The sequence below is a fragment of the Vicugna pacos genome, chromosome 1, assembly GCF_048564905.1.
Source record: "Vicugna pacos chromosome 1, VicPac4, whole genome shotgun sequence".
NCBI lineage: Eukaryota > Metazoa > Chordata > Mammalia > Artiodactyla > Camelidae > Vicugna > Vicugna pacos.
This window is the reverse complement of record NC_132987.1, coordinates 15377439-15395051: the sequence shown is the minus strand read 5'-3', so window position 1 is coordinate 15395051 and position 17613 is coordinate 15377439. Positions and strand designations below refer to the sequence as shown.

The following is a 17613-nucleotide window of genomic DNA, read 5'->3' as shown; positions in this document are numbered from 1 at the left end:
TCCTATGTGCTGATCTAGGGTACTGTGACAAGTTCAGGCACAACAGCCCAGGAGACATGTGACACATGAGGGGAAGGTTAATGATGAGAAGCCATACCCTTAGTAAGCCATCTGTAAGCCATGTCCTTAGTCAGACCACAGAAGAAATGTGTGAAGCTGAACCAGGACAAAAGAATACAGCACAATGGTAAGAAATTACTGTTGTCTTAAAATAGGTAAAAGTCTACTTTACAAAGGCTACGATGGATGACATGATGTGTGATCATTCACTCATTTGGCCAGGTGGTCAGCTGATGTCACACTACCATGTGTTGGGCACTATACAAGGGCTGCAGGTCCCAAGTCATGGTCTCTCCCCTTGGGTCCCCAATACCTTGTGGGGTGGGGCCGAAAATAAGCAGAGGATGACAGCAGTGCCAACTGAGTGACCTGGCAGAGGGGGAGCGGCAGAGGGTCCCCCAGCCCAGACTGATAAGGAGGTCGGGTGGGGCTCACAGAAAGGGGGGCATGAGTGAGTCAGGGAAGATGAAAGAAATTAGCCCCATGGATGAACGAGGAGAGTGAGAGCTGAACTGAATATCCCCTGAGAACAGATTAAGACATGCAAAGGCAAGGCCTGCAGAAGTTCAGGAACCTGCAAGAAACAGGGCATCTCTGGAGTGTAGGTGGCACAGGGGCTGGTGGTGAGTGACTTGGAAGCAGTTGTAAGGGACCACAGGCCAGAGGCCAGCTAAAATAGACAGCTGAAAGTTACAGAGAGGCCTGCGCTCCTAAGGGAAGCAATATCCATTGGCCTCTAGGAGGGGACTCCCCACCCTCTATCTGATCTATTTAAAAAAGTGAGTTTATACCAACACCAATGCCACCCCCATCACCACCAATCAGGGATTCAGCAGAAAGAAGGGCGTCCACCCTAGGAGAGGTGCCACCTAGAGCTTCGGTCATTACTGTCTTGACACACTGGAGATCTGAAGCTATGAAAATCGTCATCCACCTAACGAATTAGGACAAAATCCCATTGCTACAAAATCCAGGTGTCTGCCTGAATTCCATGGCTTTATGGGAATCGGATGCAAGGATGCACTGATTGAAATACGTGAGGCACTGGCTGGGCAGCTCCTTTTACTGAAAAATGTGTGTGGGTATATTCGCATTTGGATCATGAGGACCAAACATGAACCCATCAACCCTTTATAGTCCATGCATTCTTCAAGAAGTTCAGTGATTAAAATGAGTATCTGTCCTTTTCCCTCTCAAAACCATTAGTCAATCACAGACAAATAAGGGAGAGCAAAGAGCAGGGTTGCTTTTTGTCTTGTTGCTTATGACAGATTTTTATAAGCATCTGGGAGACAGAGGCTGCATCTGTCTAGGGCAGAGACCACGCCTTCTTCCTCCCTCCATCCCCAACCTAGCACAAGGCTCCCCCTGCCCAGGTGCCCAACTCCTCAGTGCTAAATGAATGAATAAACAGCACACTTCGGACCAGTTGTTTGAACCGATCGACTGAGCACAAAATATTGCCAAGGTCTGAAAGGGTTTCTATGAGAAAATCATCCTAAATTGGAAGGGCAGAAATTCCCAAGGTCTCAACCAGCCCGTTCGAGCCTAGACAGTTATTATGGAGGGTGAGTCCTCGGCTAAACGCTTAATCATTAAGACAGCCGAGCGCAGATGTCGATGCTCCTCCCCTGATTTGCCTACAAGCGCTGACGCCAGGAGTGAAAAGTGCTACAAGACAGTAAACAGGAGAGGATGATGAATGGAAATGTATTAAAATGGGGATGGAGATGAACACGGGAGAGGCTCTGGGAGTGTCATCAGCTCGATGGCATCTGAGCTCTCTATTAATGAGCTGTTGCAGGAGGCAAAAACCTCACTGACTGTATTCACGGCGCTGGAATTGAAAGGTGTCCCAAGCACAAACCGAGAGGGTAATATGGGGCGGAAGACCCAGGGAGGGTTTTCAGGGCTTGGCAAACTACAGCCACTGGCCAGCTAGCTGCTTTCGTAAATAAACTTTTATTGGATCCCCGCCACGTCCATCTAGGGACATGCTGCCCACGGCTGCTTTCCTGCTACAGAGGCAGAGTTAGTAGTTGGGATGAGGACTCTATGACCCACGAGCCTGAAATATTCACAGCCTGCTCCTCACGGAAGAAGTTTGCGGCTCCTCCATCCTATGGAATGATGGATTTTGTTCCTTTGGACTGAATTCCAGACATCAGCCGGGCTGAGTTCTGGTCGTGGTGGCATCTTCTAAAGCCCAGGATTCCATGACCTTGTGGAGCAGGTAGGGGAATCATTCTGGTTGCAAACACTTGGATTTAAAATTAAGACACAATCTCTTATTTCAGGGGCCATGCTAATTCTGAGGTCCTCAGTGTCAACACGGTTGCATCTAGTCCTACAGTGAGCTCAGAAATATGCTGAAACACAATAAAACTATTTATAGTTCTGGTTCTGTGGTTCCCTAGCTATGACCTGTGCAGTCACGGGTAAGCCATTTAACCTTTCTGTGACTTATTTCCATCGGCCAGAAATTGGTTATATCTGGCTTTCAAGTATCTTTATTTCTTTTGAGGATCAGAAGTCATCTATCTGTGAGTATCTGGCATATAATAGGTCCTCAATATATGATGAACTATTATCATTGTGGTCATTATTTCAAAATACCCTCACAAGGTCCTGTCTTTTCTTTAGACATATTGGAAATGGTCAAGGCAACGTAGCCGACTTCATAGTTAAGCACTTTATAAGTGAGGGATCTATCATAATATATGGAATGGTAACCAACGCTTGGGCAGAGGACTTTCTGCGTTTCTGAGGAAAGCAGTCTACCCTCTGGGACAACAGTATGCTTCACTGAGGTGTGGAAGCCCCCTCAGGCACTGAGCTGCTGTGCATGTGTTCTGTTAATAATTAGTATACATTACCGGGAGGTAGGGACAGGGCCTGAAATGGGAGGATGACCCTCCTTCACAGCATCAGGTGTTGAGATTAACTACAGTTTTTCCAGGGAGGAGACCTGCACGGACAGGGAAAGGCCGTGGAGGAGTTGCGCATGGATCGGGGAATGGGGAGCCATGGTTTTGGTTCTGAGCCCGCCCCATCCCCAACCCCGCTGTCATTAAGCTCTTCAGCCCCACCCTGGGGTGACTGCCCTTGGCTCTACAGATGAGGAGGAAGGCAAGTGGTTTCCACACATCCAGCCCCTTCCCAGCACCGCCACGGGCTGCAGTGCAAAGAACCCAGGTTGTAGATCCTTTGCTAGCTGTGCGATCTGGCCAAGTTGGTTGTGTTAGTTTTTTAACTTCTTTGGGCATGAGTTTCTTTCCCCAAAGCAGCAATACTAGTATTTACCAAACTGGGATGTGAGGGGAAGAGGAGGTAATGGTTAGAAAGCCCCTAGCACCCAAAGGAGGCACCCTAGGGAGAAATTGTTACTATTTTCCCAAGATAAGCCACAAGGCTCTAGTTCACGTGTGTGCGGAAAGGCGGACTGAGTGGAAGCTTGCTGTGACTCTGACATCACCCTGTTTACTGGTCACTCATGATATTCTATTCTATTGAACTGTTAGATTAACTTGGCGGTGATAGGAGGCCATGTGGTCAATTGGCTAAAGAGCCTGGTTCCGAACATTTTGGAATGTCAACATTCACCTTATTAACTGATAAGAAGTAGCAAATAAGGGCCCCCAATTCAAAGCTGAAAGGATATAATGGTGGCTTATGAATCCAGATAGTTTAAATTACCCCAATTTCTTGAATTATCAGAATCAACTGTGTACAAAACCCAGGAGCCTCTAAATGAGTCAAAAGCAGCCTAACCCTCACCTTGCTGGCCAAGTTGGGCTGTAATGGCGGGAGGGCATGCCTCTTCGCAGACTAGACTGCAACCCATCTGGCCTTCCACTTTCAGGGAGGTAAATTGGTATCATTTTACAAATGCGAAAATGGATCTAGAGCGGTTCAGTCATGGGGCCACGGCTGTGTGGCTGTCAGTTACAGAGGGCTCTGGGAACTGGGGCTCCTGCCTCCCAGTGCAGTCGAGTTCCACCGTCTAACAAGGCCTCCATATCGGAGGCAGCAGATCCATCCTTTTCTTAGTACCACTGCCCCACTGGATGATCTCAGCCTATCTAAGGGCTTTTGTACCATCTACATACTGACAACTTCCAAATGGACATCTCCAGCCAGGTCCTCTCCCCTGAACCCCAGACACGCACATCCAGCCGCCTTCTCCACGCCTCCACTTAGCTCTCTCAAAGGCATGTCAGACACTGAGCTCAACTTCCCTCACCCCAGACATGCCCCGCCCACAGTGATCCCTTCCTCAGTCACCGGTGGTTCCATCTTTCTACTGACTCAGGGCAAAACCCTCCCGCATCCAAAATCCAACCTGTTGGAAATCCTGTTGGCTCTGTCTTCAGCATATATTCCTGCAAATCAACTCTGTTTCACCAGCCCTCTACTTCCTCTCTGATTCAAGCCACAATCCTCCTTGCCTTAGATGATTGTGATCTAGCCCTTTTCCATGGAAAAGCAAGCCCGAATGATCCCTTTAAAATGTAAGTCATTTTGTGTCTCCTCTATTCCAAACCCCACTAGAGATCCCTACCTCACTCAGTGGAAAAGCTCAAGTTCTTAAGGCCCAATATGAATGCCTCCTCTGACTGCCTCTCCCCTGTCTACTCTTTCCCTACTGCTTGCATCACTCTAGTCATACTGCTCTCCTTCTTGCTCCATGAATCATCAATCATGATCCTGCCTCAGGGCCTTTGCACAGGCTCTCTCTCCCCCAGATACCTGCTTCACAATACCAGTACCTCCTTCAGGTCTTTCCTTAGAACTTACCTCCTCCAACAAGCCTACTTTTACTTTTGTATTTATTTCTGCAACCTACTCCTCCTCCAAACTTGACCCTCCTGATCCCATTTACCTTGATCTACTTTGCCCCCTCTTTCCACTCCGCTTTTCCAAACACACTATATAATTACCTTATTTGTCACATTCATTGTTCATTGTGTGTCTCCTTCTATTGGACAGTAAGCTTCTTGAGGGCAGGAAACCTTCTTCTGATCACTAATCTATCCTAGAATAGTACCCGCCATATAGCAGGCACTCGATAAATACTTCCTGAACAAATACATAAATAAATTTGGTGTTTGTACAAATTATGTGTTGGGTCAGTAGGGAAAGTACCATATTTTCTGGGGATTTTGCAAAAGCTACAGGTCATCATGGTGGACGGAAGGCCTTGCTTCCCCCACAGCTAGCCCAGGGGTCAACTCCACAGGGCACCATTTCCTCTTTTTTGGAGCACATGCCCTGTAGTCATGCGCAGCAGCAGCTGTGAAAGAACAGTCAATGAAGTTAATATATAATATATAAATTTCCATTTCCATTGATTTCAATCTCATCCTTTTACATTTCCATTTAAATATTTTAAACCTCCATACATGGCTCGGTGCAGTAGTACCTGCATACAATTTGTAAATAAACAATCTTACATTGGAGGTAAATGATCAAAAATGCTAAAAAAAACACTAATTTACAAAGCCACAAACTCTTCAGAAGGTTCAGGGGACACCAGGTGCTTTTGTAGCCACTGCATTAGTGTAGCAAGCACATGGCTGGGAGAATGGGCTTGGTCCTCCCCATCCCTGACAGCCCAGTGAGCTGGCTCACCTTCTCATAGTACCGGATCTCATAGTCCAGGATGATGCCATTGGGCTGTTCCGGCTGTGGCCAAGACAAGGTGATGCTCCTCATGGTGGCGCTGACCTGGTGCATGATGGGAACAGTGGAAGGGGCTGCGGAGAGAGGGAGAGACAGGGCAGGTGAGCAGACTCTCGACTAGATGAGAGGTGCCATCTTTCAGAGAAAAGTAGGCAGAGAAAGGTTGGAACCCTGCCCTTTCTTTCTTTCCCATCAGCTGAGCTGGATCTACAGAACTTCGCATGGGTTTTGCAGAATGAATGGAGTTTGGATACCAAAGGAGAGAAAAGATGACGATTTAGGATGGGAGAACGTGTGTGAGGGCAGGGGCTGGAGCAGACATGGTGTTTTCTGGGCAGGAGCGAGCAAGGCTTGAAAAAAGAGGTGGTTAGAGGAATCACAGGAAAACAGTGTGGAAACTCTGGGGAAGCTGGAGTCAGGCACGGAAAGCGTGACCAGCAGGACAAGCCCAGGCTTCAGGCGTTAGGACAAGAGGAGCCATGGGGTGGTTTTGAGTAGATAATGTGGGAGGAACTTCAGCCTTGCAGTAATGGGCTGAGCCATCACAGGGAAGAGAATCTGGGGGCAAGGATGACAGCGAGAGAGCAGAACTAGTCAGATCGGAATTGCTGAGTGGTGGGAAGGAACATTCTAGCAAATATCTCCTTCTGAGATGGCATGTAAGATTTTGCTGTGTTTCGAAAGTTAGAGAAGGGGTAGGGTGTAGTTCAGTGGAAGAGTGTGTGCCTAGCTAGCATGCACGAGGTCCTGGGTTCAAGCCCTGGTACCTCCATTAAATAAATAGATGAATAAAACTAATTACCTGCCCCTCCAAAAAAAAATTAAGTAAATAATATTTAAAAATTTTTAAAAACTCAGTGAGATGCCATTTCACACCCACTAGTTTGGCAAAAATGAGAAAACCTGATAAAATCGAATGTGGCTCAAGAATAACATTGGGGAAAATTTTTTTTAAAAAAGTAAAGACGGGGGTATCTCTCAAAAAGACACAAACACAGACCAACAACAGTGTTCTCTTAGACTTCCCATCAGTTTTCCAAATGAGGCCGTCTGCTATCAAGAGCTCACAAATATAAATGAAGAAATGATACACGAACCAACCAAACATTTGGAAACAGAATAATCATTCCAAAATCTGCGAAGTGCTTCTGAAATCTCCGTTTAAAAAGAAGATTATTTATTTCCAAATTTGACATTTTTCACACGGTGTAAAATGAAAACAGTCGAAATAATAAATGAGGGCTCTCTGTCTAGGGGAGGAGGCGGGTTATGGATGAGGCTGCAGTCCGCGCTCTGCTCAGGGGCTGTTCCGTTTGGTCCTGGTGCTTCTGCAGTGATGAAGGTCGTTTCCTCGCACAAACTCCACTTTCCAAGGGTTTCTCTGGGGACCATGGCTGAGCGACATTTACTATCCCCATTCTAAGTTAACAGATTCCCCTCCAAGACCTGAAATTGCAGAGCATGGCTACCGGGTCACAGGGGTTACCACGTTCTCTGCGATCTGCTGGACTCTCAGTGGGCACCTACTATACGAGCCCCCGGCCGAGGTGGAGATGCAGGGCACTTGTTCTGAAGATGCTCACAGTCCAGAGAGCCATAGGAGAGCACAGTGTGAGGGGTGCCGTGAGGAGCCCTTAGACTCAGAGTGTCTGCCTGGGATTTTGCCTGGTTCCCATTAGAGACCTTGTGATGGCCTCAAAAATGTGCCTCTCAGAGCTCCTACTCTTGGGAGCATCACTGCCTAACAGGCCCAGCTCTGCATTCTGCAGTCCATCACCACATCCACACAGAGCCTGCTTCCCACATGCTGCTCCCAGCCAACGGCTGAGAGTGGCAAGGATGCTACGGTAGGTCCATTCCTGACTCTTCTGATGGACGACTTTCGCTCAAGCACTCCCCATTGGACTTCCCAGTGCTTCCTTGTACTCGTGGCAGTCTAAGACTCTTCCCATCCAATCCTCCTTCCTTCTCTCTCTCCTTTGGAAGGATTAGGCTTTGTTGTGGTCTGATGGCTCTCCCAGCCTCTTATTTTCCCAGAAAATCTCTGGCACATCTAATACCATCTTGGCATCTGCTTCGTGGAGGACCTGAATTGATGCAGTCCTGAAGTCCCCTGTCAAGTAGTCTCTGCCCAGCCCTGCTGCATCCCCAGGGATGGGAGGCTCATTGTCCCTAGGAACCGCTGCTCCATACCTGGGTAGCACTCACCAATCTGCACGTCTTCCTTATTCATATCTGAAATATGTCTTCTTCCCCCTGGTCTCAGCTCTGCCAACTGAAGTAATATAGAATGTTCCCTCTTCCACGGAATGGCTTGTCAAAAAGTTCAAGAAACTAGTTAGGTCTCCCCTGAGTTTTTCCCACTGCAAAGAATGGCCAGATACTGTGAACATTTCTCCCATGATCTGCTCTTTTCCAAATGGGGCTCATGTTATCTAAATCTCTCTAGGCGTGAGGCTCAGAGGTGAACTCAATTCTCTCACTGCTGTTTGAACAGCAAAGATTAGAGTAAAACTAATATCCACCATGATCTGTGTACTATACATCTATTAACGTGACCATTAGCCTTTGCTTCAAAAACATGTCCCCACTGTTTGATTTTGAAACCATAGTCAAATATAACCCTCAGGTTTTCCCATGGTACGCTCCTCATCTTTGGTGTACAGGGTTGACTTCGGGCTTTGACTCCAGGGATTTACATGTCTCTAGGTATCTTTACGGTGTCAAATCTGGCCTATTAATCTAGTAAGTTGAAATCATTTTTGATCCTGGTTCAACCATCAAATGCATCTTCTCTTCCTTCCAACTTAGTCTCATGGCCCAGATACACTATTTATTTAAGCAAATATTTACTGAGCAACTGTCACGTGCCAGTAACTGTCTTAGATTCTAGAGATGCCACTGTGAGCAAATTAAAATTTCTTGCCTTCATAGAGCTTATCTTCTAGTGGAGGGATTCAGAGACAATAAATAAATAAACCACAATGTATGTTAAAAATATTAAATACAATGGGAAGAGGAGATACAGAATGGATAGGGATGCAGGGAAGGGACCCGGGAAGCCAAAATGTAGGAGGCTGGCTGGATGAAGGCTGCGTTCTAAACCATGTGGTCAGCCAAGCCCTGCCTGAGAAGTAGGTTTAGGAGCACAGGAGGAAGGGAGCCAGCCAGATACCTGGGAGAAAAGCATGTGATGGGGAGAGGCCAGGGCAAAGTTTGATCTGGGAGCAGCCTGGCATTTCAGGGCAACAGCAAAGAGCCAGTGGGACTGATGGAGAGAAGAGGCCACAGATGGTAGGGCCCTGAGAGACACTGAGAGGATGCTGGCTCCTACTGAGTGCAGTGAAGACCCATGGGAGGGTCGTGAACAAAGGAGTGACATCATGTGACTTACACGTTGACAGAACCCCCCCTGCTGCATTGCGAATAGAGCGCAGGGGCCGTGTGAAAGCTGAAAGAATCCTCCCAGCACTACTGCACTAATCCAGCTGGAAGGGTGTGGTGACTTGGACCAGGCTCACGGTGGTGGAGGTGGTGAGAGTGGAGGTGGTCAGATTCTGAATATATTTAGACTGTCTCAATGGCTGTGGGATGTGGAAGACACAGAAGAATCAAAATGGCTCCCAGGTTTCTGTTCTGAGCAGCTGGAAAAGTGGGTGTTATCAACTGAGATCAGGGGAGATGTCGGCACAGGCAGTGTGGGAGGAAAGACCGGGCGCTCCGCTTTGGCCCTGTTCGCTTTGAGACATCCGGGATGTCCCAGAGTAGCCGCCGAGGAGGCAGATGCACGCAGAAGAGGTCCAGGCTGGAGTCATAAAACTGAAGTCATCAGTATCACAAAGATACTGAAAGCACCGGAAATAACAAGAGACCACCAAGAAAAGGAGCAGAAGAGAATATATATTCTGAGATTCAGGAGATGAGGGAAAGCCACCAAGGGGCCTGAGAAAGAAAGGCCAGTGAAGTGGGAGGAGAACCACGGTGCGGTTGCCTAGAAGTGAAGCGGGAGTCTCCGTTCCGGGAGGGCAGGACGTGTGGGATGCGGCTGCTGAGCCACTGAAGTGAAACGAGGAACCGAGGGCAGCTTTAGCGTAGGCTGGATGATTAATGGGGTGGCTGGCCCAAGGCTCTTTTTCCCCCAAGACCTGTGTGCGCGGCGCAGAGCCCCGGGAGAGGGTGAAGTCACCTCGGGGAAGATGAGGCGGTGTTCTGGTGTCCGTCGGGATGGTTTGGGACCCTGCTGAATCCACCAGGATGGGGAGGGGATAATAGTCCCCCAAAGTCCCCTCCCCCACCAGACTGAAAGAGCTGCCCTGGAAACACGACTTGATCCACACGGTGTCGGTCATGTCAGTGCCATGTAGGCGTTCAGGATCCTTTCTGCCTTGAGAGCTGAAGCATCACGTATTAGAAATTAGAAAGCGGGGAGGGTAGAGCTCAGTGGCAGAGCTCATGCCTAGCACGCATGAGTCCCTGGGTTTAATCCCCAGTACCTCCATTAAATAAATACATAAATAAACCTAATTACCTCTTCCCACACCCATCCCCCCCAAAAACAAGAAAAAAATTGGAAAGACTAATCTTGAGGATTTTGATGGGTTTGGTTCTCTTCTTTGCCTCGAATCCCTGGAAAGCCATCATTCAAAACTCATGTTTGCCAACCATTGTGCCAGCCCCTGGCTCTGACCACCCAGGACAGAAGGACAAATGAGAAAGTCACAACCCTAGGAGGGTAGTAGAGCTCAAGTGGTAGAGAGCATGTTCAGCATGCATGAGGTCCTGGGTTCAATCCCCAGCACCTCCTCTAAGAATAAATAAATAAATAAACCTAATTACCTCCTCCCACACAAACACACACACAAAAATGAAGAACCTAATTACCTCCTCCAAAAAAAGATGAAAAAATAATTGAAAAAAAAAAAAAAAAAAAGAAGAAGTCACAGTCCTGCCGCGAAGTCCTGGTTGGGGTCAGACGAGAAAAAGGCAATCATTCTGTAGGATGTTCCAGAGGCAACGGAGAGCCACACCCACCGAGAGGCACGCCCTATTACGCAGATGCAAGGACCTCCCAGCGGCCAATCAGCAGCGCACAGATCCAGGAGAAGCTGCCAGAGTAACAGTCACTGCTGCCAGCGTTTCTTAGGTTTATGGGGATGACAGCAGTGTCACAGACCCCTTGGTGGGCTATTTATCCTCAAAGAGGTCACTCGAAATGTCTTACAGTTTAATAGAGACGGGATTTTGAACAGGGGAGAAAGTAAGAAAGTACTGGGTATTCTCCTCCCTGAAAATCAGGCACAGCTCACATTTGGTATTCTGCCACCGGTGATCACCGACTGTGACGGGTTTGTTTGTTTCTTTCTTTCTTTCTCCAAGTGCAAATGCCACATCTAGATCTGGTGTTTTACATGCTATAAAGCCTTCAGACGAAACAGAAAAATCAAAAAGGGCTCAGGTATCCACTCAGACACCGACTTCTAGCAAAACTAAGGCAGATTAAGAAGGGACGGGAAGATTCATTCAAAGAAGCAGCCCCCTGGGACCCCTGAATTCGATGGTTTGAACAGTAAGTCCCGGTCAGCTGTCTTTTCTCCATAAACCTGCATCCTCAGATGAAGGAACAGTTTCACTGAATGCTTGAATGAGTCTCTCCCACACAAGCACACAGAATGCTTTTGACTAAATTAAACATTCTATGGATAGAAGATGAAAATTATGAAAATTTAGCAAATAAGCAAATATAGACCTTTCTTTAGAAAAAGTGAGGACAAAAATTAGCCTAGGGGCTATTTGGAAAGATGGTACTGAAGGATCCAGAAAGATCTGATTGGCCCATAAAGGCAGAGCTCAAAAAACCCAAACACAATCAAAATTGCTCTGCACTCCTCAATCAAATACAGAGGTGAACCCAAAAGGAAGCCAAGATTTGAAGACGAGGGAGGGGAAGGAAGGACAAGTGTCTTGTCAGGCACTGAGGAAAATCAACAAGCAAACAGAATCAGAACCAGGAGTGTCTGAAAGAACATCTACAGCCAATAAAAAGAAGCCCTTTAAATGTGTCACAAGTAGAGACTTGAACGTCATTGGTCAAGGGGCTCAGGGATGGAGACAATGCAAAGGCAGACTGAGTGAGCCTTCTCTGTTTTTGTCAAGGAAGACTTCGGGAAGAACTTACTCCCAAATTGCTTTTGAAGCAGACAGATCTAAGGTAGTATATCACAGACAGCACAGAATGCTCTTGCCTGAACTGACAAGTGAAATGTAGATTAAACTGCAGGGATAGGTTGGCCCAAATTGCAAGCGACGAAAGAACTCACAAGTGACAATGGACAAGCATCAGCCCAAACTGCCAGTGGCACATGGATGAGACCTGGAAGAGCATCAGCTAGCTCTCCACTTGTAAGAAGGATTCCAAAGGAGTTCGTAAGGACTGCACTCCTGTGAGACTCAGGCTGGGTCTTGGGGGTGTGGCGTGAATCTATCTCAGAAATTAATAACCCAAAATCTGGACCTTGGAATCTTCACATGTGGAGCATCAATCTCCTATCCCAGGTTCACCTGGACCATATTATTTTATATTTATGACATTCCTTGACCTTTTAATGTAGTTACTGACTCAGTCATGTTCAAAGTTTTCCCTTACTCATTTTGTTTTCCTTATTTGCTAGGGGCATTTCCCCCCCACAACTAAGCGTGTCAGATTCCAAAATGTGAGAATGAGTTGACGCTTTTTCCCTAGGACAGTTATGAAGTTCTAAAACATTATGTTTGCTTATCAAAAATTACTTCCTAACGTCTTCATTGATTTTTGTGTAAAAGGAAGTCTTTCTTTGCTGTGCAAAAGCTTGTAAGTTTCATTAGATCCCATTTGTTTATTCTTGCTTTTATTTCTTCTAGGAGAAAACTTTTGAGATGTATGTCAGATAATGTTTTGCCTGTATTTTCCTCTAGGAGGTTTACTGTATCTTGTCTTATGTTTAAGTCTTTGATCCATTTTGAGTTGATTTTTGTGTATGGTGTAAGGGAGTGTTCTAGCTTCATTGATTTACATGCTGCTGTCCAGTTTTCCCAACACCATTTGCTGAAGAGACTGTCTTTATTCCATTGTATATTCTTGCCTCCTTTGTTGAAGATTAGTTGACCAAAAGTTTGTGGGTTCATTTCTGGGCTCTCTATTCTGTTCCATTGGTCTATAAGGAAATCATAAGTAAAACAAAAAGACAACCTACAGAATGGGAAAAAATTTTTGCAAATGAAACCGACAAAGGCTTGATCTCCAGAATATATAAGCAGTTCATATGACTCAATAAGAAAAAAATAAACAACCCAATCTAAAAATGGGCAGAAGACCTAAACAAGCAATTCTCCAAGGAAGACATACAAATGATCAAAAGGCACATGAAAAGATGCTCAGTATCACTAATTATCAGAGAAATGCAAATCAAAACTACAATGAGGTATCACCTCACACCAGTCAGAATGGCCGTCATTCAAAAATCCACAAATGACAAATGCTGGAGAGGCTGTGGAGAAAGGGAAATGCTCCTACACTGCTGGTGGGAATGCAGTTTGGTGCAGCCACTATGGAAAACAGTGTGCAGATTCCTCAAAAGACTAGGAATAGACTTACTGTATGACCCAGGAATCCCACTCCTGGGCTTTTATCCAGAAGGAAATCTACTTCAGGATGACACCTGCACCCCAATGTTCATAGCAGCACTATTTACAATAGCCAAAACATGGAAACAGCCTAAATATCCATCAACAGGTGACTGGATAAAGAAGATGTGGTATATTTATACAATGGAATACTATTCAGCCATAAAAACCGACAACATAACGCCATTTGCAGCAACATGGATGCTCCTAGAGAATGTCATTCTAAGTGAAGTAAGCCAAAAAGAGAAAGAAAAATACCATATGAGATCGCTCATATGTGGAATCTAAAAATAAAACAAAAAACAAAACAAAACAAAAAACAAACAAAGCATAAGTACAGAACAGAAATAGACTCATAGACATAGAATACAAACTTGTGGTTGCCAAGGGGGTGGGGGGTGGGAAAAGAGAGACTGGGATTTCAAAATTGTAGAATAGATAAACAAGATTATACTGTACAGCACAAGGAAATATATACAAGATCTTATGGTAGCCCACAGAGCAAGGAATGTGACAATGAATATATATATGTTCATGTATAACTGAAAAATTGTGCTCTACACTGGAATTTGACACAACATTGTAAAACGATTATAAATCAAGAAAAAATGTTAAAAAAAAGAATTCTTTCAACAGTTATCACCACAATCCATTTGGGGACATAAGAAATGATGTAACCATTTAGTGTGGTAAAATAATTTAAGACATCAAAAGTATCAGGAGTTCTGGAGACCAATAGTAGCAAAACACACATACATTCAAAATGAAGTTTATCGGTTGGAGTAAGATGTTTGAAGAGGTATAACAATGTGGAACTTGGGTTTTCAGAGTTCAGCAAGTCTTGTCTGAAAGGGAAGACGGTGTTGCTTCTGCGGGTGGAAGTCATGCCAGGGACAACCTTGCTGTGAGGTCACCTCTCAGCCGCCCTAGAGCAGGGTGCAGGTCACAGCTGAGTCCCTTCTACCTGGGTTCAGATAACAAGACCAGCAAACTTCCTGGAAGGCAAATGGTCTCTTGAGGTAGAGGGCTTTCCTATCTGAGCCTCCCAAGGATGAGAGCTCATTGCCATCCTCAAAATAACGCATGCTGGGTGTGTGTGGAGGGGAAGCTTTCCTCAGTCTCTTCACGTGGTTCGTGGTGGGGAGGCCCTCTCAGGGACCCTTTGGGACTCCTCGGAGCAATGTGGCTGCCCCAGCCTGGACAGTGTGCATCTGAGGTTTATCATCACCCCTTGTATCATCCTGGGCACTGCTGTTTCTAGGACAAACGTCCATGATTTGTTGGACATTTGGGTTGTTTCCACATTTTGACGATTGTAAATAATGCTGCTAAGAACATTCACATACAAGTTTCTTTGTGGACTTAACGTTTGCATTTCTCTTGGGTCTATCTAGGACAGGAACTGCTGGATCATGTGGTAACACTAACCTCTTCTATTTTTGTAGAACAGAATTTCCTGGCCAAATCATCCTTGGACTAACCACCTGTTTGCTTTTTTTTTTTTCAATTTTTTGGGGGGGGGTAATTAGGTTTATTTATTTATTTGTTTTAATGGAGGTACTGGGGAAGGAACCCAGGACCTCGTGCACACTAAGGATGCATTCTACCACTGAGCTCTACCATCCCCTCCGGACTAACCGTCTGCAATCTACAAGAGAGGTCTCAGCTGTGAGGAAAAACAAGGGCGATAAGGAAGAGTCAGGAGCCAAGGGTCCCAGCCCAGGGCAACAGGAATTAGCCAAAATAGAGAAGGGCTATGCTCAGGGCTCCACAGATGCTGCAGCGAGACGAGGGGTCCCATTCTGGCCCTGCCGTCTGCTCGCTGTGTGATCTTGGGTGAAGGTTATTTAACTTCTCTGGACCTCTACTTCTTCAACTGTAAAATAGGAATTTTAACCCTGATGTTCTGAAATTTCCAAACATCCTGAGGATGTGCCCTGTGTGGTCCATGGCTCCTTCCAACTAGATCCAGTCTGCCAGGCCAGGGGACTCGGCCACCACCCCAAAGTCTCCTTCTGGGTCCACCACGGTTCACATATGCAAATCAATCCCTGGGCGTAGTTCCCCAAGGTAAATGTGAAAAGCATGATCCAGTGACAAGCCTTGGATATTTGTCTGATAAATAACTTTGAGGGGATAAACACGTCAACCCAGTCAGTGTGGAGCAATGAATGAGAATGGGCTTGGAGAAAGGGAAGGCTAACAGCACGGTTCCCCAGAGGTTGGTGTGATAAATGTTCCAGAAGAGAGATGCTTTCCTGGAACATCTCAAGGTGACCTGAAGTTTTTCTGGGAAGTAATCAAGGAAATAAACGCTGGGCTACCTTGTCCTTGAGGACAAGGAGAGCTTGTGACAGTGGGGAGGGGAGGGGCATGACTCACCCATCAGATGGTGTGACTTGGGCCCAGGAGTCACCATGTTCCCTCGGCTCCGTGTCCACCTGTCTCCAGGTCTTGTCACCCGTATCTCCTTACACCTAATATCCTGTCCCAACTCCCTTGTCCATCTCTCATCTTCTTCACTTTAAAGTATGCTGTGGCCAGATTAACCTTTCCAAAGCTCTTTTTATCCACTTCCTCTGATGCTCAAAAACCTCCAATGGCTGCCCAGTGGGAAAAGCCCCAACTACCTCCCTAACATTTCCCCTTGTGGCAGTCACTGGCCAGTCCAGGCTGCCTCCCTCCACTCCCTCTCAGGAACCCGCTGTCCTCATCTCAAGGCTCCACTCACCAAGTGCCAGCAGAACTCAGCTTCGGGGATCTCTGCCTGCAGGAACACCCACTACGGCCACCTCTCTTCATAGTCCTACCAGCCTTCAAAGGTACAGATCAGGTCACACACTGCCTTGGCTTAGCTGTGCCAGACTACACCCACCAGAGGGTCCCACCCCTCCTCCCAACTTAAAGTCTTTATTTTTAATAACCCTCAAGGGGCTATAATTGCCACCTTGGGACACAGTGCACTGGGATCTAACTTTCCAGGTGCTCCTCTCGGGTCTCCATCACTGGAATAAACTCTTTAGGGCAGAAGTCATGTTTTTAGACTCTTCCCACTGTGTCAGCAACACGATCGATGTTCAGTAAAAGTTTGCCCTTACTGGAATGATTGCGGGCTCTTCCCTAAAGGCGCTGGAAGTTAAAGGGGTCAGAAAATGGCATAGCTGCAGCAAATGTGGACACTGGCCTTTAAAGGAGAAAAATGTGCGGAGAGGTGGGGCAGGGCTGTGATTCTGCAGCCTGTACCTGGGAAGGAATATGGAGCATGTCTGAATATAGCGGTCCTAGGGGAGCAGGGAGCAGGGACAGGGGTGCTTCTTGATCTCAGAGGCAGAAACTGGGGAGGCTGGGGCCATTCCCATCCCACTGGGATGTCTCAGCTGAGATATTCCCCTAACATGAGTGCTTTCCTAGCCTCTTTTCTTTTTAAGCTGTGGAATCCTTTCTCCCAAGAAAAGACTCCTTGAAGCATCAAGTGGAGAACAGAATGATGCAGAGCTGCTCTGGGTGAGTCAGAAGCAGAAGTCCCAGAGCCCCGAGGCCAGTCCATTTCCTGTCTCCCCAGCCCGGACCCTGAAGGTTTCACGGAGAGATCCAAAACTCCCAGGCCGCCTGCAGAAGCCCCCCTGAGCCCTCAGATTAAATTCCATTAGTTCCTAAAAGGCATGGATGATGGGACTGAATACGAGCTGCTGAGGGTGAAAGGTTATCTTTTCCTTATTTGAACTACATTCTTAGAGAAAAACCAAAATCTGCATTTAAATGTCAGCTAAAGACATCAGGCCCACGAGTATGATCACAAAGAGAAATTTGCACACGGATGAACTGTGCAAAGGATGAACTGCGCGTAGAGGACTCATGCTTTTTCCACTGCCCCTTTTCTAGCAGACGAACCCGTCGAGAAGGTACTGCTTAGATCACGGTTCTCCCTCTGTTGATGAAAACTCATTTCACTGCACAAATAGGCTTGAATTTTCCATTAAGAAGCCTGACTCATTAAATATTTTTGGTGCAGTAACACTTCTGGTCAAAGTAAATTAAACAAATAAGCAATTCATTTGGAGGCTGGATATGAATACAAAAGCAGAATTAATTATTTTTCTAATTGTTTTCTCCTCCTGTGGACATTGGCTTCTCTGCTTTTGCTCTGGGCTGTGGCTTGAGATGACCCTGACATCTCCTTCCAATTTCCCTCTCTACCTTGAGTCACCTGGG

The 17613-nt window shown here is 46.4% G+C and overlaps 1 protein-coding gene across 1 annotated transcript in view; it reads right to left on the bottom strand.

Moving 5' to 3' along the window:
- Positions 1-17613, bottom strand: part of EPHB1 (EPH receptor B1) — a 408827-nt gene that overhangs the window by 83450 nt on the left and 307764 nt on the right. The window contains exon 6 of the mRNA XM_006214554.4: positions 5692-5816. Within this exon, the coding sequence (XP_006214616.1) occupies positions 5692-5816 (125 nt within the window). The remainder of the gene's footprint in view (positions 1-5691; positions 5817-17613) is intronic.